This window comes from Hypomesus transpacificus, chromosome 24, assembly GCF_021917145.1.
Source record: "Hypomesus transpacificus isolate Combined female chromosome 24, fHypTra1, whole genome shotgun sequence".
Classification (NCBI taxonomy): Eukaryota; Metazoa; Chordata; class Actinopteri; order Osmeriformes; family Osmeridae; genus Hypomesus; species Hypomesus transpacificus.
The window spans coordinates 1135725-1160121 of record NC_061083.1 but is presented as its reverse complement, the minus strand read 5'-3'; the positions used below and the strand labels follow the sequence as shown (position 1 = coordinate 1160121).

At 45.1% G+C, this 24397-nt stretch overlaps 1 protein-coding gene across 2 annotated transcripts in view; it reads right to left on the bottom strand.

Annotated features, from left to right (window-relative positions):
• Positions 1 to 1106: 1106 nt before the first annotated feature.
• ipo11 (importin 11) overlaps positions 1107 to 24397 on the bottom strand; it is a 75721-nt gene continuing 52430 nt past the window's right edge. The window contains exons 23-30 of one of the 2 annotated variants that reach the window (XM_047048346.1): positions 17987 to 18066; positions 17785 to 17865; positions 14343 to 14438; positions 13739 to 13852; positions 12896 to 13017; positions 7912 to 8007; positions 3665 to 3749; positions 1107 to 2738 (exon numbers count right to left, since the gene is read on the bottom strand). In XM_047048346.1, the coding sequence (XP_046904302.1) occupies positions 2574 to 2738; positions 3665 to 3749; positions 7912 to 8007; positions 12896 to 13017; positions 13739 to 13852; positions 14343 to 14438; positions 17785 to 17865; positions 17987 to 18066 (839 nt within the window). In that variant the 3' untranslated portion in view covers positions 1107 to 2573. Of the gene's footprint in view, positions 2739 to 3664; positions 3750 to 7911; positions 8008 to 12895; positions 13018 to 13054; positions 13543 to 13738; positions 13853 to 14342; positions 14439 to 17784; positions 17866 to 17986; positions 18067 to 24397 lie in introns of those variants that run through there. The other variant, XM_047048347.1, reaches the window with a different exon arrangement.

The window sequence follows — 24397 nt, the reverse complement described above, 5'->3', positions numbered from 1 at the left end:
AGTGAGAGGCAGACAAACAAGGAAGGGAGATAAAGCAGTCTTCCTTAGATCTCGGGGACAACCACCTTAACCCATGTGTGGAGGCAGATGTGTGGGGGATTCTTTATGGATGAGACAGAGGAGGCCAGGACATCACAACAGCCAGAGTTCACCCACACCAGAGGTATACCTCTACCCATAGTATATTCAGTCATTTATACGCTGTTCAAAATGCTTCACGACACACATTCTGTTTCATGACCTTTGTTTTTCAAAACCTGCTACACTTTGTCTGCCCAACAGCGTACCCACTACAAATATACTACATGGTTATGTAACCACTACAAATTTACTTAACAACACACTTCAATGCTGCACGGAAAAATAACAAACATCTCATGAAAAAAAGATCACCCACCCCTTGGAGAAGATGCGGCTGTACTGATATTTAATTAAACGGAGACAAGAATAATGCATACAGCATGCATGTTTTAGTAGTAGTTTCCACATATCTGTAGGTTGCGTCATGTTGATGGTGCTGTAATCATTTATTCAAGCAGTTTCAGTTGCAGCAGGAGGTCAGAGATAGGTAGGGCTATTTCCCACCTTGGTGAGAAGAGTCCAACCTCTCCACAGCAAGATATGTGGGTTCTTCACTTCTTAAAGAACAAAACATGACCTTCTATGTTTCTCCAGAGCCAGGGATGGAGATTCACCTCTTTCCAAATGACGACTTTCTTACAGACACGAGGGTCATGATGACAGTTATAATGAAGGTACAGGACATGGTGGGGACGAAATGTGCTTGCATATAGATGTTGATCAAGATCTTGATGATAATGCTGGTTGACGATCATGCTCTGCCTCACCACACTATCTTCTAAACCACATACCGGTAGTCCAACCCAGATCCTGTGAAGGAGGTTGAATACTTTAGGGACAATGATATGAGGGAATCAATAGTGAATGACCCCGTAAACCAGAGTGATAACCTGAAATGTAGCAATAGAATCAGCATATATGTTGCCCTCTACTGTTCTAAGCCTTATGTGTGTGCTGTATGCATGTCTGTATTTATGTTTGTGTAGTTGTGTTTGTGGAGGAATGAAAATGTCCTTAAAATCACGTTTGCCATGTACTGCCCTTTATTGAATACTTTGAACTACAAATAATTCCCATTCATAAACTCAAACTTCAGAACCAAAAATAAGCCCAAACCACTTTCTACGTTTGTGTTGAATGTCATATTCACTTCAGTTATCAATGTGACAGCAGCACAGAAGAAAGCTATTAGGTAACTAAAATAATGAAATCAGTACGAAAGTTAACGTGAATGGTTCAACAGACATGACGCATAAGGCCTTAGATTCTGCTTCACGTCTTCAAATGTTGCGTAACGAGAGCGATGGAGCCGGTCACCATTCTCCTGTCCTCCCCTATTGTAATGTCTCAAAAATGGACCTCTATCTCCCATACACACACACTCCCCACGCCTCACCTTTGCACAGTATTGTTTGCATGTACTGACACAGTATTGCATGTGTGCAATCGGATCCCATGGCATTTCATACACAGTGATAAGTATCAGGTCGAACCCATTCAGAAACACTGATCTTTGACTTGTGTAAAGGCTTATGACTGGAGAGATGTAAGCTGGACCTATGTTTAGAGGGAGCATATATCTGGGATATTAGCATTCAATTAGAAATATACCCCTAGGATATATAAATTAGGGTCCGTTATATCTCAACATTGTATATAGTGTAGCTATTTGGCAGCGGTGTGCTCAGTCTACCCCCATCATGCTATAACCATGAGGTATGAAGTTCAGCAGTTATAAGGGAGATGGATAGGACACAAGACATTAGGTTCAGGTTCAAGTGTTCCGACACAACCTGAAATAGCAGCATAATATATATATATACAGTATGTGTGTGTGTATAAAAATGTGGTTACGCAGTCTTACAAATCATTCTGTTAAAAATCTGTCAGTCAACTCTACACATTGTCTGATGATGTAATGGAAATATATACAAACATAACACCAATGTCTGAATCAATCGGTAGTCAAGACAAACTGACTTCTGGATGCAAGAGCGCAAAAGAAAAAAAAGAAAAAGAAACAAATTGAAAATCAAGTAAAAATGTAAAATATTCTTGTGCTGATCACCACCCATTCTTTATGTCCATTAAAAAAATAACATTTTCATCAGTCTCTTTATGAATGTCTTTAGACACCATTCCAGTCCATCCTCTTACTCCACAGAGGCATCAAGTTCTGCCACTTACTTAAACAAAACATTCTTGTTACTCCAACCCTTGCAGAAGCTTAATCACCTATATCTTTTTTTTTTTTATATCTTTTTTTTTTACATCCACTGTCCTGTACATCTCATTCTAAAAATAAAATAAAAACGGTGTTGTGGAGGATTCATTGAGGAGTCTGAATTTAAAAAAGGGGGACTTCAATTCTGGTTGACATTTCTTCATGGCTACACGAGGGGACGTTCGGTGGATAGGAGGCTTTAGGAAGGACGAAAGTATGGTTGCAGCGCACAGTCGCTCTCCCCCCCCCCCTTCGCTGCCTTCGTCCTTCACACAGCTTGGAGGAACTGCTGCAGCTGTCTGACGATCTCCGTGTCCACCGTCTCCATCAGCGCCGCGAAGGCCTGGTCGCCCATCCCAGCCTGCTGGGCTGTCAGCTTCTCATACACGTACTGCTGCATGGGCACGCTGTGCACTGGATCCTGCAGGGCCAGCTGGAAGACGCACACACACAAACACCGAGAACCTGGTGGTCAGTGGGGTGCCAAACCTGGCTAATCAGAGACAAACTGCCGCAAAGACAAGCTGGGCGGGGATTTCTGTGCAGTCTCGTTGAGCCAACTGGTGGAGAGGTACACACACACACACACAAACAGGCCTCCACTACAATGTTTTTTATGTATGCAATTACAGCAGGTGAGTCATACAGTCGCATAACCAAACAATTATTCTCCCTGTGTTATGGGACATACATTGTGTTAATAACCTCTAAATAAACAATGAGCCTCAACCACATTGCCGTGTGCGTCTTTGCACTCGCCCCGCGTTTCCCTTTCTCCTTTTCAAACTGGTGTTGACTCCTCCCTCCTGTTCTCCGTATCTTACCCCCACATCGCTCTCCTCCTTCCCCCTACGTCCCTCTTTGTCCCCCTCCGTCTTCATCCTGCTCACCCCTTCCCTCTCTCTGCTGCTTACTGGCTCAGATGAGGGTGAACCCTCTCACTAATGGTACGGCGACTACCAGGGGACTGAATGACAAAGCTTTCACATAACGGCGCCTATGTTCTATCGGTTTCCAGCTGCAAGAGCAGACAATTAAAAGGGGGGGGGGGGGGGGGGGGGGGGGGGGGGGGAGATGGAGGAGATCGACAGAGTGACTGACAAATAGCCAGAATATTAAATAGCCAAACGGCAGATGGCTCGGGAGGCTGGCTGAAGTGTCTGTCCTCTTCTCGTTGGTCTAGACTCTAGGTAGAAGACGGTGGAAACATTTGGATCTACTCTCAGACGGTCCACAATACACACAGGTCATGCAGGTGTGGAAGGTACAATCTCTATCACCTCTCTATCACAGAGGGTGGAGAGGTCATGCAGGTGTGTGTGTGTGTGTGTGTGTGTGGGGAGAGGTCATGTGACTCACCAACTTCTTCCTCTTGTCCTGTTCAGTGGGGGGCTCCTCATCGTCACTCAGCTTGGGCTCCTCCAGATGGCTCATCAGCATACAACTGCAACACACACATACACATATATATATATATACACACCACTGCCCCACCTGCCAGGCCACAGCATCAAACATCCACACACTCAGGATCCTTTGGATAAAAGTGTCTGCTAAATGAATACAATGTCAAATTGCCACATGGTGGTTACACACACACACACACGAGACTCTAGACCAGGGGTCACTAAATGGCGGACCGCGGTCCGAGTCCGGACCCAGGCGGCTTCCTTTCCGGACCCGGACCTTTAGCCGATATATTATTAGCCTATGGAGTTGATTCATTTTGACGGAACGTTTCCATTTTAACCGGCACATTTTTTATAGCCTGTACGCTATTTATTATGTCTATGGTTTTCCTACTATGTGGTTTCTATCTTCTGTGTCCAATCCAAAGATACAATCAGGAGCTGTAATAGCAATCACCATGACAACTCACTCACTCACGTTGGCCGCAACCTCTGTGGGTCACGCAGGTTGTGTGTCATTCGCAACAATGCAAGCTAATCGATTTGCTAATGGTAGCTAGCCTACCTGTTCTTCCTTAGCAAAAATAATGGCGTCAAAACCCAGCGAAAAGTTGATTCCGAAAAATCGCACATTTCAGACAGGGGACTGACAAGAACGCATTTGTGTTGCCGGTGGGGAGCACAAAACCGATGTGTTTAATCTGCAATGAGATGGTTGCCCTTGTCAAAAGTGGTAGAGCTAATGTGAAACGTCACTATAGACACTGAACAAAAGTACCCCCCAAACTCTGGTCTATGGGAGAAAGATGCCCAGGGGCACGGGCACTGTGCCCTCCTAAACCTAAGTCAATTTTGAATGGGAGTCAATGGGAGAAGGGCAAAAAAAATAAACCATGGTCCGTTCCGGACCCTCGACTGAATGGAAATTTGGTGAGTGGACCTTTTGAGTTTCTAATTGAGTACCCCTGCTCTAGACAGAGACTGCGTGTGTGCTTGAGTATGGACGTGCCTTTCTGTGTTTGCTTGAACTGCCAGCCTAACCAATCACTGACATCCACCACTTGGGTCACCATATGTAGAAAGACGTCAAAGGCTTACTGAACGAGAACAATCCAAAACGCGTTCTTCGCCCCTTAGGATTGCACACCCACACGTGTAATGTCCCCATCTCTCCAAGGGCACGTGGATAAACCGGGAAAATCAATCACGCATATACAATATCTATCCGTGGGAGGGCAGTTCCAGTCCATAGTGACTGTGATGGAAGTGTATGATTTAGGAGGCCTCAGGCCAGGACACACCATGTCAGAGCTAGGAATGACTGCACTGTATGGTGCTTACTGAACCGCAGCCACTGTCCTCCACTTTACTGGCTAACATATATCCAGCTGTCTCCCATGTTGGATATCTGGGCTAGTCCAGGCATGCACACACGCTCCCACAGGACGCCAGAGGGCTTACACACACACACACACACACACACACACACACACACACACACACACACACACACACACACACACACACACACACACACACACACACACACACACACACACACACACACACACACACACCCAGGATACACAACAACAGTCATTTAACAGAGTATTAGACTTTGACCAAAACATCCCATATGATTCATTTGTTCAAACATGATTCAAACACAGCTGCGGGGGGGGCAAAAATGGAAATGAAAGAATCAAGGGAGAATGATGACATAAGAGAATGAAGGAGATTTGGAAAGAGGGAGAGAGAGAGTGAGAGAGAACAGAATGAACATGGGACACCACTGACACACCTAAGTGGGTTGGGGTTGGCAGTTTAAGGGCAGCTCGGGGAACAGGTTTGAGGGGATGGATGTGGGTGAATTAGGGTTGCAGGGATGGGTGTGGGTGAATTAGGGTTGCAGGGATGTTGATCGCACCTTGAGGCAGGTGTGAGTGTGCGTGTGTGTGTGTGCGTGCGAGAATGTGTGTAGTTAATAGTTCATCAGTGGTTGTGGAAGCAGTTTTCCAGGGGGCCATTTCACAGGCCATTAAACTGCTAGATTGGCAGAGCTACGGAGATGATGTCCCATCACAACCACACAGCCGTCGTCATACTCACTTTCTCCACTTATTTATGGCATTGCCGTTTCCTCAGCCCATCTTTTTCTAGGAGGGGCTGAGACATCAATTTTAGCACGCTCAGCAGCAATTCCAGTAACTTTTTTGGTGTATCCATGAGCATCTTTTTGAAACTTAAATAGTTCTTTTAACTTTAATCTTTCTAGTTCTGTGTGTGGCTCATTTGTGGTCATGTGGTGGTGAGTCAGGATATCCACATCATTTCACGATGGAAATATGCATAAAATGTAACACATTTTGTTTAACCAGGAATATGACTATGAGTAAGAATAAACATAGTCTTTAAAACCAGCCAATGTTACAAACTCCTGCATTTTCAGTCAGATTGAAGACATTGTAGTAAAAGCAGCAACCCAAAAAGCTTTTTCGCCCACCTCCTTGCGGACAGTGGGAAATGTCAGTAAACAGGAGCCTGTGATCCCGTAAGCAGTAACTTTTAGAACGTTTTTTGTGTGGGGTAAGACTGGTGTCAAACCAAGATAAATGGCCACGGGTGTTTCTTCAGAGTACAATATAATAATAATAGCAGCTATATTCTGGCAGTGCTGTGGTTATGTTTAGATAGTGTGGTGGTAACTCCATGCCATACTGTGGTTATGTTTAGATAGTGTGGTGGTAACTCCATGCCATAATGTGGTTATGTTTAGATAGTGTGGTGGTAACTCCATGCCATACTGTGGTTGTGTTTAGATAGTGTGGTGGTAACTCCATGCCATACTGTGGTTGTGTTTAGATAGTGTGGTGGTAACTCCATGCCATACTGTGGTTGTGTTTAGATAGTGTGGTGGTAACTCCATGCCATACTGTGGTTGTGTTTAGATAGTGTGGTGGTAACTCCATGCCATACTGTGGTTGTGTTTAGATAGTGTGGTGGTAACTCCATGCCATACTGTGGTTGTGTTTAGATAGTGTGGTGGTAACTCCATGCCATACTGTGGTTGTGTTTAGATAGTGTGGTGGTAACTCCATGCCATACTGTGGTTGTGTTTAGATAGTGTGGTGGTAACTCCATGCCATACTGTGGTTGTGTTTAGATAGTGTGGTGGTAACTCCATGCCATACTGTGGTTGTGTTTAGATAGTGTGGTGGTAACTCCATGCCATACTGTGGTTGTGTTTAGATAGTGTGGTGGTAACTCCATGCCATACTGTGGTTGTGTTTAGATAGTGTGGTGGTAACTCCATGCCATACTGTGGTTGTGTTTAGATAGTGTGGTGGTAACTCCATGCCATACTGTGGTTGTGTTTAGATAGTGTGGTGGTAACTCCATGCCATACTGTGGTTGTGTTTAGATAGTGTGGTGGTAACTCCATGCCATACTGTGGTTATGTTTAGATAGTGTGGTGGTAACTCCATGCCATACTGTGGTTATGTTTAGATAGTGTGGTGGTAACTCCATGCCATACTGTGGTTATGTTTAGATAGTGTGGTGGTAACTCCATGCCATACTGTGGTTATGTTTAGATAGTGTGGTGGTAACTCCATGCCATACTGTGGTTATGTTTAGATAGTGTGGTGGTAACTCCATGCCATACTGTGGTTATGTTTAGATAGTGTGGTGGTAACTCCATGCCATACTGTGGTTATGTTTAGATAGTGTGGTGGTAACTCCATGCCATACTGTGGTTATGTTTAGATAGTGTGGTGGTAACTCCATGCCATACTGTGGTTATGTTTAGATAGTGTGGTGGTAACTCCATGCCATACTGTGGTTATGTTTAGATAGTGTGGTGGTAACTCCATGCCATACTGTGGTTGTGTTTAGATAGTGTGGTGGTAACTCCATGCCATACTGTGGTTATGTTTAGATAGTGTGGTGGTAACTCCATGCCATACTGTGGTTATGTTTAGATAGTGTGGTGGTAACTCCATGCCATACTGTGGTTATGTTTAGATAGTGTGGTGGTAACTCCATGCCATACTGTGGTTTTGTTTAGATAGTGTGGTGGTAACTCCATGCCATACTGTGGTTATGTTTAGATAGTGTGGTGGTAACTCCATGCCATACTGTGGTTGTGTTGTGGTCATGTTTGCTGCCATGTTGTGGTGTTACTGTGGAGGGACTTACTCTTTGAAGGTTGCCGTATCGGGGTCCTCAGTCATTACATCATGCAGCGCCTCCACACAGATGTTGACGATGCCACAGAACTTATCCTGGATCACACTGAAACACACGAATAACACACACTAAGTACGCGTGTGTGCATCTGCACATGCATGGGTGAACACGCATGTAGCAAACATGCTAAACACCTGGGTGACGAATGCCAGTGCAGTGTCCGTTCTTGCGAGATCGACAAGTGCAGCTCGGCACGTTTATATGCATTTCGCCCAATATTCATGGGTCCATCGCTTAGTGCGGGGAGCCATGGGTGGGAGGGAGACAGGTGGGTGAGCGGTTAGGGAATCGGGCTGGTAATCAGAAGGTTGCTGGTTCGATTCCCGGCGTGGAAAGATTACGTTGCGTCCTTGGGTAAGGCACTTCACCCTACCCTACTGCCTCGGGGAGAATGCCCCTGTACTTACTGCAAGTCGCTCTGGATAAGAGAGTCTGTTAAATGACCAAATGTAAATGTAGTGCAGCTCAATATGGTGGCAAATCCGTTTTTTATTTTTCCGTCACTTGTTATTCACATTTAGCCCTTTGCAGGTACTTGGGTCCTGAGCAATACACCTGCAGACTTGCAACTTCATACAGGGCTCGGTGGTTGAGATAATTGAGCCAGACACACAGATTCCTGCCTTTCTAGTTAGACAGCTCTCCCATTAGAGAAAAATGTAAAAACATCTACTGTACATAATGACAACCATCAAAGCAGATCTTAATACACTGAAAGATCCAATGAGGCCATTTTTGACATCCACTGTTTTGTGGATTTAGTCAAAGTAGGCCCTGTGTTAGTGTACATGAGTAATTTATTTCTGTAAAATATGTAAAGGCTCATGTGTAATCATCTAACATGTCCAAAATCTCATAAACTGAACCTAAAACCAGAGGGGAATGTACCATCTCTATCGCATAGAGGGCTAAAGAGCTGCTGCAATATTCATCCTTATTAAAAACGCGTCCTCTGACCCCCTTTTCATACATGCTGTTTTCATATCTTTCACCATTCCCCACCGACAATCCAGCAATGTCACTTCACATACCAGCCGCATTTTCTAAATAGACACATTCACTCTTACTCACCTCAATTTAGAGATACCAACAGAAAATGACTGATGGAGAAATGTAAGCGGTTGAGATCAAGCGAGAGACTACAGATAAGAGATCAGACATTGCATTTAAAGTAGATCAAAGCATACTTAAGTATATCTAAGATGTGAGCGACTTATGAAGGAGATTTCAGCACTCATCTTCATTCTAGAGTAAAAAACATCATTCATCTCACCATAAGAACTGGCTCTATTAATGATCTCTGATACCATCTCCACTACAATAATCGACTGGCGTAAGGATGTAGTAAAATATTTGTCATTTGTATAAGTTTGACAGTAGTAGTTATAGATCCGATAACTTTAGTTCAATCACTGCTCATCAGCAGCCAGAAGCTCTCTTCCTATCTTCTTCTTTTAAAAAGAAGCACATTGTGTAACTTGTTAAGTTGGCTTTCTGAGTGACATTATCTGGAGAACATCAGGTCCTTTGAAGACCTCAGCCTCAAGATCGGATGCAATTGACGCAAATAATACATCAGACGGATGAGTCTGGTTTGTGGATTTTAATTTAATAGAAACAACCAGCTGGGACACTTGAGTGGTCATCCTATTTGCTGCCAACCGTCTACATTTCATGACTTTAATATCGAGGCAATGTGACATGCGTCAACAAGCCTGAATCCTCACGCCGCCCAGCTTGGCTGTCACGGCAACCGTCTGATGTAGGCGCATTAAACATCTCTTAGTGCATATCGAACATGCGTCCTTTCGGACTTCTATCCATTCAGTTCCCCAAAAAGTTTTGTGTACTTCGAATCTTCCTTTCTGAATCAGGTACCATGAACACGGTGTGGAAGTTAAGGACAGATGGGTAAGGTCAAGCTGGAACAATGCTGTTGATTGCCAGGCCTTTGAGCTACGCCCCAAGTCTGAAACGATTGTTCACTTGCGCGCCCTGGGAAGAGCCATCAATGTCCGTCGCCTTCTGAATATCTTACTCAGTGTAATTGTACTGTAGGTATTCATGTTATGCAGCAAGGGTTTGGGGTTGATTACGATATCCCGTCCCAGTTTGATTGCATTTCTCAGGGCGGTAGTGGCAATGAGAAAGGTTTGCCCCTGCATATTTAACATCCATCTACTTTAGCTTTATTTGATTGATAAACTTTTTAGCACCTAGCACGTCAAACTTTTGAAACAAAATATGGGGCTGTTGGAGCCAAACCCCTCCCTTATTTGTTTTGATTGATTAATTGGTTAATTGGGTTAATAGGTATCTGTTGCTCCGCCCAGGGGGAGGGTGCTTATAGAGCCCTGTGTGAGAATTTGTTGGTAGGGAACAATTGGGAGTTGGTTTTTGAGTTGTTTATATAGAGCCAGCAGAGCGATATAGTTTTTCAACCACGCAAATATACATTCACTTACACAAACATACACTTACACACACTCGGATGCCCAAACCTGGACTGTGAATCAACATCTACAGGTGCGTTGAGCTATCTATTACTGCTGGCATGGTGGTTATACGTCTAAGGGGTTTAAATTTTTGGATAGCCACTACAGGGCCTAACACACCTAGCTTATTCATAAGACAAATGACACGACTGGGGAAAAAAAAGGTACATTTGTATTGGATTCTGAACCCTTGATCCTCCAAGACAGACTTCAATACCACCCACCACCTGAGAAGAGATGGTTAGAGCCGCTGTCAACCGAATCACACCTCATCAGTCGCTGATTGGAGTTTAATATTCTGCTCTGTACATGGTTGTACATGATGGCTTTGTTGATGGCCACTGTATTAATGCGCCACAAAACTGCAGGTCATCAAAGTAATGTACAGTAAATGACCAGAAGTGTTCTCCAGTGTATATGAACACCCAGTGTACCACTGTAAGAGATGTACCACAATATTGAATTAGAGTTTCTGGAAAAGTTCCACCTTCACATTGAAATCTTAAAGAACTGAAACATGCAACATGTGGATGAAGCAAATATTTTTTTAAACCCTAATCCAAAAACTAGCTGGTGGATGAACTGAGTTAGGGTAGACAACTGTAGTTTGAGTGAAAACCTACAGGAAGAGGACAGCAAGAAGGCTCTGTCCTTTGCGGTAAGAGGGTCGAGCAGCTCTGCTCAAACAAGGCCACGCGTCCCTCCTAGCAGACGTTTGCGTGTCAGATTCTCAACTGCTTCAGTCAGTTCTATGTAATCCCCCGCCCAAAAGACATTTGAAGAAATGAAGGATATCCACGAGCTAACCTATTGAAACATAAGTGGCAGACAGCAGTTGGAGTGTTAGATGAATAATTGCACATTGAGTGCAAGGAGCTCCTTATCTTTGTGCCCATCATTATCACATATTTACATTACATTACCGGCTAAGCAGAAGACCCCCCCCCCATCGGATTTTAATTGTTGCAGTATCTGGGGACACATTCATTCTCGTATTTGAGAAACAAGGTGACAATTGGTGCATAAGTCATTGTTGCCCACACTGACAGTAAACTGTTTCATAGACATCTCCCCAAAACCAACGCTTTTCCATCAGAATTGTGTTTTCCATGTCCCTCCCTAGCCGTGTTTTTGGAGATGAACCTCCAGGACAAACTTGCACCAAAGCTCGTCCCTTCAACCAAACAGTTACGTCTTAGGCTGTGTATGTGGCAGGCGTGCGTGAGTGTTTGCGTGAATGGATGTGTGGATGAATATGTCTGTGGGGGGAGTTCTTTGTATTCAAAACAAACCAGTGAAGGCCGTCATATTCAATTCAAGAGAAAGCAATGGCGGGGGCGTTCAAAACAATCAATGCCAGCCTCTGGTGGTCGCATCTAAAATGCGCAGAAAAAAAACTGATGAGAAATGCAAGGTTCGTGGAAGCCGAGGAAACCACATCAGAGGGAAAGCGTAATCATGAATAATCTCCATTCAGACTTTGAAAGACTTTACTTAGTCCATTAATAGGAAACAGTTCTTTCCACCTTTCTGCACTCTCTCCAAAAAGCAGAACTAATGCATAAATGAGCAGGTATTCGATTCTGTCAGGTGTAAAAGAATTGCCGCAACCATACTAACTTGGCATTGACCACAACTGTGAGTGTAGAAGTGCTCCTGAATCGATTCACAGGGATTTGGTTTGAGGCTGATATTGCAGTCATGGTCAATTGAGAATTTAACAAAAATCCCCCAGGAAAGACACAGAAATGTACAGCGTCAATTTCACCTTGAAATCGTTATTCTCTGTATAGGTGTCAGTGTTTGTGTGCGTGTGCACATGTGTCTGCCATTCCACTCAGAGGAGAGGCTCCTGGGAAGATGTTTAATTTAACCACCCCAGACCACCCTGCTCCAAGCTGATCGATCCACACACACACACACACACAGAGTGAGAGAGAGCGAGAGCTGAGTCACAGGTAAGACTACATCCTGACCTCTCAAATGAGCTAATGAAACATGACGTTCTGAGATAGAAACTGTGACTTGCGCTCCTTCAGTCTGAGGGTTTCTAAGTGTGTGTATATCTGTTTCTGTGTGTGTGTGGCTTTGTTTACCTACCCTTGTCGGGACCAAATGTTCAAAGTAAAATTTGAAAAACCTTTTCTTCAGGGGCTTTTACGGTTATGGTTAGAATTTGTCTTAGGGTTATAATTACATTCAGGGTTAAGGTTAGACAATTGTTTACAATTTTGAATGGGAGTGAACGGTCGGGTCCCACTAGGATAGAAAAACAAACCAGTGTGTGTGTGTTACGGAGCTGAGTAATTGGTTCCTGTTCCCCGGCTGTAGCACGGCAGCGTGTCTCTCACAGTCATGCTCCAGCCAAGCAAGCCAGACACTCTTAACGCCGGCGCGCGTCCAGAGCGCCTCTGGGACCTGTGTGCGTGTGCCCTCACCTGTGTTCTGACGGCAGTAGAGACAGGAGGGCCAGGGCGGACAGCTTCCTTCTCTCGGGCTGTGTGATGTTGTCCATGCGGTCCACCCACATTTCAATGACGGCGCCCAACAAATGGTTAATCTGAGAGACAGGGAGAGATAAATTGAGTGTGTGTGTGTGTGTGTGTGAAAGTGAGAGGGTGTGTAAGGGAGTGTGTGTGTATGTGAGAGTGTGTGTGTGTGTGACAGACAGCACGTATGCGTGCACTGGTGTCTGACCGAGCGAGAGAAAAAAGAGAGAAAGGAGGGGTGAGCAAGAGACTCCTCCTGTTAGTTATCTTGACACATTCACACGGTTTGGGAAGCTTTCTTCTTCTCTGAGGGCAGGGACGCAGGCAGGTGGACGATAGGGCAGCTGGCGGACGTCTACCTCACCGGCCCGACCCGTGTGTTCCTATCCGAGTGTGTCTGAGACAGATAGGACCGGCCGAGCACAGCAGAGCGTGCAAGTCTGGGACACCCAGATTAGGCTTACTCTAGGTTGCGCCAAGGGCATTCGCAGCACAGCTGGCTCTGTGGTTAGGTTACGAGAACCGGGGTGCAAAATGTCATTTTAGTCTGGGTGTTGAGCTGAAACAGAATGTCCCTTTCAAGTGATTGTCTGTGTCTGTCGAGAGATGCCAAAACAAAGAATGAGTTGGAAATGTAGGAGAAAACTAAAAGGTTCTTGGGAGCTTTTTGGGAGTTTGAACTGCTCTGACACAGAAAGTTGAAAGTTGATTATATTCTATTAATTGTACCTCTTTGTTATCCGCTGTGTGGGTGTATGTATGTTTGTATGTATGTATGTGTGTGTCTCATACCTCTTGGTGGAACTCGGAGGCCATCTGGGTGAGGAGGGAGGAGAAGAAGGAGGAGTTCTGAAGCAGGACCCTTCCCATGATGCCTAGGTAGGTGGACATCACCACTGGGTACCTCTGCATGGAGGAACACATGCACGCACACAAAACCCTTTACAAATGTCCTAGCCAGTCAGGACAAGGTTAACCTACAACTTAACATGACATATCACAGGTGGATTATATAAGGCGACAGGGGAAGGCTTTGAGGCCACACCCCAGCCAGCCTACAGAGCATGTCGAGGCTGGGTTAAGGATAGTCCTAACGTAAGGTTTCAGCGGGAAGGGTCATTGAAAGAGGTCAGAGAAGGCCGTCTTTCAAAAAGGACCTTACTGAGACTAAGAACAGGGATGGACGCATGGGGAGAGAGACACAGAGAAGGCTGAAGCGGAGAGAGGGAGAGAAAAGGAAGGAGAGAAGGGAAGAAGGCGCGTGACGTAGAGGGGCAAAGTGGAATAAATTAGAATAAAGACGGACAGAAGACGATGACTGATACCAGGGCCGTACAGCGGCTCCGCTCATCGAGCCTAGTGAGCGCAGGGGTCATTGAGTCGAGTGTGAGCTCACCTCTCCTTCGACCACACCCCGGAACACGTAAGGGAGCAGAGGCTGGAAAGTGTGGGTGCTCAACACGGGGCTGACCTTCAGGGCTATCTCCACCACCTGGGAGAGGGGGAGGATGGGTGGGTGAAGAGAGGGGGAGGGGTGAGGAGGGAGAAAGAGAGGGGAGGGGATGAAGTAGGTGAAGAGGGGAGGGATAACAAATGATGTGACCGTTGAGGAACAATACCAGTCCAGTTCTCACACGATGCTTGGCATGCTATTCTGCTGCTGACTTTACAGGCATTAAAAGTGTTCGCATTACAAATTGAAACGTCGAGTTAAAAATACACTTAGTATAATGCCGGCTCTAGCCTGATTGCAGATTGTGTGTGAGTGTGTATTACCATGCAAACATTGCTCAATTGTGTCCTAGTTGGTGTGTGACAGTGTGAGAGTGTAGGGGAACCTACTGTATTTTTCAGAACAATGATACCAAGGAATGCACGAGTATAGGCGATCTTACAGCATGCCGTTGAGTAACACACTTTGAAAACGATAGTAAGTAAGTGCGTAATGTATGTTTTCTATTGCCTGGGAATTAACTAGTATTTAAATAGCCTTAACGAAAGTAGTGTTTCTACTGTTGTTTGGTTATAAAACGTGCTATAAGCCGCATCGAAATATAAGATCACCACGACAAAAGAAATGACGTCAAAATGATGTAAAATTGGGATATAAACCATGGCTTTATTTCCGAAAAATACGGTAATCAATCTGCAGGGAGTTCGCCGGAGGTCAGGAGATCTGTCCTTGCCATTACATGCCCAATTATCAAGATGTGCTTAAGTTATGACCTTGATAACACAGACAGTCTATGAGTTACTGTCATACGAGCCATCAGCATGTCAAGACACACTCACTGCACTAGCAGTCATGAATCTTACAAACACTTCCCCCTCCTTAGAAGGGAATTTCCTCTCCAGAAAGAGGAAATTAAACACAATGGCCCTTAAATGCAAGCACTTTAGAAAAGTCCGAAAACTGATGCAAGGATCGGCACGAGTATCATTTCTTTCAAGGGTAAATCCAGTCTGAGCTAGACTCCCTCACCCCTCGTTGCAACATTGCCAAGTTCAAACATCAACAAAGCCAGGCAAATTTCTCTCATCAATTACAAAAAGACATCGGAAGACAAACTAGTTCGCAGGCGAAAGACTGGCACAATGCAGAGATGCATTCAATCCGACACACCCGAAGGAATACAGGACACAGATACCATCCCTGCCTCCTTCTTTGGCAAGATAGCACTTGAGTTAATTAGTGAGATAATTAGTGAGATACGGAGGGAAGGACAAGAGAAGAGAGCACTATCCAGTTAAAACACAAGTCGGAATAAAATAGATTTACTGTAAGGAGCCTCCCCGAAACATGAATCACAACCTCTTAGATGGTAAACTAGCTTTAGTTTGGAGTTTAAGGGACAGGGATGATATATTGCCTGCAGCACTGAGCAGCAGATCAAACAGGGCTCAAGCCATGCAAACTAACAGGGAACCTGCTCGTACGTCATGTACTGTGCAGTTGCAAGGAACACTGTAAATGCTGTAATGTAAGGATGCTAAAAGTGAACCATTTGAAATGTTGCGTCACATTTTTCTTGTAACTGTACAGTAGGCATGCAGACATTGCTCTGGATACGGATTCAAACAACCCCGGTGTTGCCATGTGAACACTGGCTGTTTCCTGCTTTCGTCTTGGCAATGTTTTTAAAGCTGGCGGACAACAGGGTATCTTATCTGAAGAACTTCTTCCAAAGATTTTTACTGTAATTCTTTGTCATTCAAATTTAAAACAATTAATCCAGGATTACCCTGTCGATCGTTTCTCAGCAGAAACATCCTATTCAAAAGTGATATAACAATCGAAGAGACATGTCCATTAGCAGTGACTGCAATAACGTAGGCAAAGCTTCACGTGTGAGCGAAAAACACGAAACCAACTACAGTATGGGAAACGCAGCCAGGGATGGACGGGAGGAGACAAACGTACACTTGGGCTTTAGCAGGAACGCATCGATTTTGTCTGACAGTTTAATGGAGTCCAGTGTATCAACTTCAACTCGTCAAAAGGTTTGAACCACAAAATCTCCTGAGTACTGTGCACACGCCAGACCTTTAATAGATTCTCACCGTCTCCTATCGGCCACCCATCCACCAGATAAGTTAAGAATTATGTAACATAAAAAAATTGTGCTGAGCCAGGTTAATTCACATACAGTAAACGTGAGGGGTGTAATCACTCATGTTGAAAACAACCTGAACATCAATGCCCTAGCGATTTACATTGATGGCACACAGCTTCCTTCTTGTCTTTTTTTTGTTGCCTGATGTTGCAAATACGCCAAAAATTGCTGATAAAGACACACCCATAACACCTGCTCCACCCACTCTCTGACAACTTTGTGGAATGTCTGCAAAACGCATTTGAAATGGCATGAAAAATATGAAGCGCACCAAGCGTTAAGGGTTAGACTGCTGCGAGAGCAAAGAGCAGGATCATCATCACACTGTAGAAGTTAGCTTTCAATACCCAAAGCGTACTGGACAATGTCTCTGTCTTTCTTCATCTTTCTCTGTGTTTCCGTGTCTGTCTCTCTCCGTGCCTGTCTCTCTCTGTGCCTGCCTCTCTCCGTGTCTGCCTCTCTCCGTGTCTGCCTCTCTCCGTGTCTGCCTCTCTCCGTGTCTGCCTCTCTCCGTGTCTGCCTCTCTCCGTGTCTGCCTCTCTCCGTATCTGTCTCTGTGTCTGTCTCTCTCTGTGTGTCTCTCTCTCTCTATGTGTGTGTATGTCTTTCTCTCTCTGTCTCTCTCTGTCTCTCTCTGTCTCTCTCTGTCTCTCTGTCTCTCTCTGTCTCTCTCTGTCTCTCTCTGTCTCTCTCTCTGTGTCTCTGTCTCTCTCTCTGTCTCTCTCTCTGTCTCTCTCTCTCTGTCTCTCTCTCTCTGTCTCTCTCTCTCTGTCTCTCTCTCTGTCTCTCTCTCTCTGTCTCTCTCTCGCTCTGTGGAAGGTGATCAGGTTCGTAAGAGCCCACTCAGACACGCCTGCCAAGCAGACACACATTCCTTCTCTGTAAACTCATTCCCTGCGGAAGCATCAGCCTTCATCAGATTCGCCGTCAATTAGGCAGGCGTGGGAGCCACCTCTCAGCTCAGTTCCTGTCCCGTTCCGTCTTGATGGCGAACATGCACCAAGGTCGTCAGAGTCACAGAGATACCCTTCGCTGTCTAGTATTTTTGTTATCATGACGGTAAGGGTGTGAGCCAGCGTTCTCCCCTCCCAGTTCCTCGGTCAATTCCCTTTTTCACCTCTGTTTCTTAGCACCAACTGAGTGAGATCGCACAGCGCCTGAATGGAGACACATTCCTTTTTTTGCCCACATATGCGTACGCGCGCACACACACACACACCATACCTTTAGAACTTGAACCTGCCCTTCATTGGTGATGTCTTTGAGAAGATCACAGAACGATCTGCACAAGGCCTCTCCATAGTTCTGGACAGATTCATGGGACAGAGAGAGACAAGGAGAGAGACAGTTTAGTTTGTGTGTAAGTAGGTACATAATTTTATCCCCATGGGGAATTAGCGTGTGTGAGTGTGTGTGTGTTTCTCACCTGTAGGAACTGAGTGACAGATAAGTACATGTAAGCGTTGACTATCTGGAAGCATGTCCTCAGGTTCTCTGAACTTAACTCTGCAATGAAGGAAAACACAACACACATTAGCACTGCCCAGAGGAGAGCGAAGAAACAGAACGAGGAGAGAGAGAAGCATGCGAGAGACTGAGACACGACAGAGAAGAGAGTGAACGCTGTTTGTTGCCCTAACACTTATCAGGCTGGGTCTAGTTCAGTTACAGAATGTACACTACACATCAACCCAACCTTAATACCATATGGCTGCTTAATTCATGCTACGATTCCACGGCCTAGCGGTTGCTATGGCTACCGTATGACCACAAAAGCCTCTCGCATCGGAAGGTGACCGGAGGTTATGGAAACCTCATTTTCTATACAAAACCATCGATATGGGCCCCCTATAGAGAGGGTACCATGTGGGCTAAGGCCTTACCACAAGGAGCCATGGTTCAATTCTGGCCCAGGTCAATTCCTGCATATCATCCCCTTACTCTGCCTTTCCTGGCCCTCTGTCACTATCTAAATGAATAAAACGAAGAATGACTTCAAAAAACTCCACACTAAAGCCCCGCCCCCACAGGAACTCTGGCCTGGGGGGGGGGGTCCATCCTTCTTTATCCCCATGACATGACCACCTGATCTTGGACCAGCTGCTGGGCTCACTTAACACCCCATCTTCCACTCTCTCCCTCTTCCAAGAAAAAATCCTGACAGAGATGGAGGGCGCGGTGGGCGGAGAGAAAACAAGCCATGCAAAAAGAGAGCCGAACAACTAGTGGGCATGGGGAACATCAAGGTAATGGCTGAGTTCAAACGAGATCGAGGCGGCAGTGAGCAAATCCAGACACCCCCAGTCGTGTAGCGCCGACAACACTAAAAAGCAAAGCGCGTGGAGGCCCCGTGTCTCCGGTGCCCAGACTGACAGTTAACAATGGTTGGCCTCAAGCAGGGACGGCTGTTAGCGCTCATTTCTGGCTAATCAGCTGACAGTGGTGGAGATGCTCTTAATTGTCGGCATAATAGCCGTCTCTCACACGTGGCACGACTCCGCGTGCGCAAGTTTTCAAGTGTGTGTGTGTGTGAGAGAGAGAGAGGAGCTGAGGAGAGAGGGAGAGAGAGGAGGAGGATACGGAGGGAGGCCCGTACGTGTTGGGGAGGAGGAGGACAGCGAGAGGAGAACGGGAGAGATAAGAACCAAATGAGCGGCACCGACACGCGTGTGATGTTTTCAACACGCGCCTGATTGTCAGTGGTGTGTTTGTGTGTGTAGGACAAAGTCGTCGATGTCAGTCAATTCTTCCCTGGATTGCCTTGAGGAGGGAGCCTTGATTTAACAGTGATCTGGAGTGGCAGAACGGCTAATCCTAATGCCTGACTTCAACCCCTCACACATACAACACAAAAGGGAGTCTTCACATGAATACACAGGCGCTTGACGCTGATAGAGAACGACAGGGTTACTGATCCTGACGCCTGGAATAGCCGTTTGTGTCCACCCACTCACACTACGTACACACATCTTCATGAATACACACATCCTTATGCCCATCTTCATAAATACACACACACACGCGTCCTTATAAACCAACACCATGGCATGCTTTTCTCCTGCCCGCCATTTCGTGGAAACTCCGTACACTCCGAGTCCAATTAGGGACCACGTTATAGGTGTGACATGTGCCGAGGGTGTGCATAGGTGTCGTCAGATTGAGCGTCTGCCTGATTAGTTTGGGGGTTCAGAGTGTGTTGTGTCTCTGGTGTCTACAGTGGAGCAATTGAGCATTTGAGTGCATGTGTGTGTGACTTCAGTTAGCGATTCGCTCCGGCCGCACTTATCTCGCCAGCGCATCCCTCAGGCGAGACAGGTGACGCGTGCGCACGCATGCAGGCATGCAGGCGCGCACCAACACCCTGTGGGGCTGGCTGCATCCCCGAGTCAACTTCAATTACACACGGATCCTTGCAACTTTCACGAGATTGACGTATCGAGTGAGAGAGAAGGGTGGGGGAGAAGAAAGTTGGGAGGTACCACATGCTTACTGCAGCAGGCTTGGGTCCCGAGTCCTTCATGAACTCGAAAGTAAGGATGTACTAACCAAAGTGAGGATGTACTAACCAAAGTGAGGATGTACTAACCAAAGTGAGGATGTACTAACCAAAGTAAGGATGTACTAACCAAAGTGAGGATGTACTAACCAAAGTGAGGATGTACTAACCAAAGTGAGGATGTACTAACCAAAGTGAGGATGTACTGACCAAAGTGAGGATGTACTAACCAAAGTGAGGATGTACTAACCAAAGTGAGGATGTACTAACCAAAGTGAGGATGTACTAACCAAAACTATCTGTGAAACGGAAATCTCACCCTCATTGAAAAGACTAGACGGGGTTTGAGTGTTTTCCGTTTCTTAGCTATCCAACAAGTCGTCAAATCTTTGTAGGAGGGGATAGTGGGGCTGAAGTGTGCTCCTGTCAGCATAGTCCAACATGGCTTTGTCTTTTAGAGACAACTCCTCAGAGCAGGGTAATGAAGATAATGCATTCCGTCAGGTCTCTTCACAGGAAAGAAATGTTGTCAGTACCTCCAGCATGATGAATATTTATGAACAACAAAGCCACATCCTAGCTGAGGAAGAGAGAACCAAAGGCTGTGCCCGTTTTGTGTGTGTGTGGAGTGGGTGAACAAAAAATAGACACCGGCTCATTATTTCTGCTTTGATTATACAAAGTAATTTCCTGTCACTACACATGCAATTTATCACTAGAAATAAGGCCGAAGACGTACGCGTGAGCCTGAACAACGCACGTATATGGTCAATGTACAGGAGGCACAGGTTAACAGACTGCTAATCTATAATCCTTATGGTCACACTGCTCTTCCCAGTCTCACACCCCGGGGCTCAGTGATTTCCACTGATTAAAAAGCCTTATATATCCAGGAAGGATATTCCATACCTGGCCACATCTATTGTGGCCTTTGTGGTTACAAAGACCTGCATGAGCATCACTGAAGGGTCACAGACATGGAATTATTTTGTTGTTGGTCATTCTACAGACGCACCTTGTTAAACCTACAGTATTGGTGTATTGAATGTCTTTTATCGAACTGAATGCCCTTTCTTAGGCATTGTGGCAGGCAGTGATGCAGACATGTTGTCTATAGATTGCCTACAGGTCTTTCTACATGCTATATAATCTACTATGGTGTTAACAGGGTTGCAAAATTCCAGGAATTTTCTAAATTGGAAATTCATTGGAATATATGTTAATTAACAGGAATATATGGGAATTAAAAGGAATAAACTGGAAATTGGACAAATTTCAGGTTACCCCTTAAAGGGGAACTTAAATGAAGTTGAAAAAACCCCATCTTCCAGCATAAACTTGGCTAAAACAACCATATTTAATGCAAGTAAATTGATTTTATTCAACATTCATGCTTTTTGTTGTTCAATGAAATCATTGATTACTCACAAATAAATCAAAGTCAAAATATATATTTGTTTTACATTTGTATTGGTTGCAGGTAGATGCATGTCAGCTTACAACCAACCAAACAAAATAAATTAATGTTTGCATATGTTAGTTTGTTTGAACTACACCAAATTTCCCATTACGTTTCCAACTTCCTTTAGTTAGTTTAACTTCCCATGGAAAGTTTCCGGAAGTTTACCAGCCATTTTCTACCCCTTTGCAACTCTAGTTGTAAATAAACAATAATATTATGGCGGGTAATGACATAGATCTTTAAAATGTGCTGGTCGATACTACAGATGCTCCATTAAGACTGAGCTAACTCACTGCTGAATCTCTGATATGCTGTGTCATCAATCATTCAGACTGCTTCTTGCCACTAAAGAGGCATTTTGTTCAACTCCCTGGTCTGCATATTGCTTGCCCCCTATCCATGTGTGTACCCATATCAAAGATGGAACAAATGTGAGATTCTGCATCAACCTACATAATGCATGCACTCAGAAAACAGCTTCATACAATTTCCATACATATAATTCTATCAAATCAGCAGAAAATGACGCTGGTCTTGCTTCTGCTTTTTGTAATTACCGTCAACCCATGTCGAAGGCATGAACCACAATTCTGCTTGTCTGCATAAATATACCATTCGCCTGACATCCCACTAAGGATGAAGGAATGAAATAACCAGTAAGTGCCACAAGTTTTGCAAATGCATGAATTCACTCACCAAGGAAGGTTAATACATGTGACCCTATAGGCACGGATAATTTAACAGGACAAAATGCCAACAAGAGAGCGTTTGCGCCTTCACTCACTGCCTACATTCTCTACTCTTATCCTCAGGACGTCAATGTGTTTGAAACAAATAGCAATGTTTTGCTCTGAGGTGTGAAAAAGAAATGTCTGTGGGCTACATTTCAAACGCAACAAATGTTCACTGAGAAATACTCCCCCCCCCCGAGAGTTTGCTGAATCACAATCATTCTCTTTCACACAAAACTGATCTCCCTCCCTTTGTGCACACACACACACGCGCGCACACACAGGTGCAGCTGTGCATTCTCCCCAAATTAGCTGTGTTGATTTTGACTAATGATGCAACACAGTGTGAATAATAAACAATCCTTTGAATATGCAAAAGTCATAGAGAAGAGCACACTAACGTAATTGCGTGGCGCCCTGACTACCACAATTGCTACAGCTAATATCCTTTAGCGGGGCTTCTTAGGAGATGCATAGTCACCCATCACTAGAATCACAGGGGAGCCCTAACATAGTCAACCTTCTTGCCATTTTGCACCAGTCCCACGGGAGTAATCACAACACGTTTGGAGCAAGTGCTCTGATTGCTGTGCTTTTTAATCAAGGTGGGAGCTTATTTGCAGCACAGAGATCCAAAGATGTCATGTACCTGACCGTTACCTTTGAAACATTCAGTACAGTAGCATTCGGTAGACTACCAGTTTGAGACAATGATGGCTTTGCTCAGAAAGAGCTTGCCCTTCACTATATTATAGATGAATACATAGAGTAAAAGCTTGAATAGTAACAGCTCACAGCCTTAACTAACATTTGGCCTCAAGTCTGGTAAACGCACAAAGTATTGCACTCTCCTCTGACTTGTTCAACATCCACCCACTTGGAGTGTATAAGGGAGACCAGTTAATGCTGCTTTAAATTCCCCAAGTATTGATCATTCTGAAAGTGAATCAAGAAAGTTATTGGTTTCCTTTTTTTCTCTCCCTTTGATGTTTCTCGTTGCGATCGTCCGTCTACTGTCCCAGTCTCTCTCACTCGCTCTCTCTCCAGATCTCAATCATTCTCTTAGGTCTGCATTCTCCCTTGATTCTTTCATTTCCATTTTTGCCCCCCCGCAGCTGTGTTTCTCTCCTGTCCTCATTAAACGTGCATGCCGATCCTGTTCCCCTTTGGGGGAAGAATCTGTGTGTGCTGCTCGGGGAAGGGGGGTGGGTGGGGGCACAGGATGGACAGAGTTAAGCAGACAGCAGAGAGACAGAGAGACAGAGACAGAGAGAGAGAGAGAGGCTCTCCAACCTGAGGGCCATCATGGACAACATCTCTCACCCTCCGTCCTCAGACACCCCAGTCAGGCAAAGAAGCAGCTTCAAAACAGACTGATCAAACCACGGCACTCCACTGAGGGTTTCCAGAAGGTGCTTCGCACCGGCCGATATCAGCCTCTTCGATGCCTTCTCTGACTGTCTGGATGTTAGAGACTCGAGATAGCTAGGAGTGTGCTAGGGCGATACGGGCAATTCTACCACAACAAACATGACGCACAGCAGTGCTTCACAGCCTCTTAGCATTGTCGCACTCAGGATGCTCAGGACCACCAGTATTCGTACCCTTTACATTTTGTTGCTTTCTTTGATGTTGCCATCATTTGGAATGCTTTGTTGCCTTTGTGACATATGTTGTTGCCCCTGCTGTTGTACCCGTGCCATGTCCCTGTGAGGATTGAAGTGTTTCTCTCCACTCTGAATAGCAGCAACAAAATCATGTCCTCATTCATAGCTGGCTTAAAAGGCTACATTACAGTTTGGGGAAATCAAGTCACAGTTCCTTCTTGGTTTCATGGTGACATGCTCTGTTTTGTGGTATGCTTCTGGAGAAGAATATTTGGTCAACTACAAGTCGCCCCCTCAGTACAGAGTGAGAACTGTGGTAAACTGATTTGTAGCTAGAAGCACCCAACGTGTGCATATGGGCATGAGTGAATGTGCATATGACTGCCTGCAGCACCATCTTAGTGAATACATGTAAAACCACTGGAAATTCCATGACGTGATCAAGCCGATCTTTTCCAGATCTATGTCCCATCCTCTGTAAAATATACCCGCCAACTACGGTCTTCTTCAGACAGCCGTCTGGTGGTCCCACCGCTCAAGA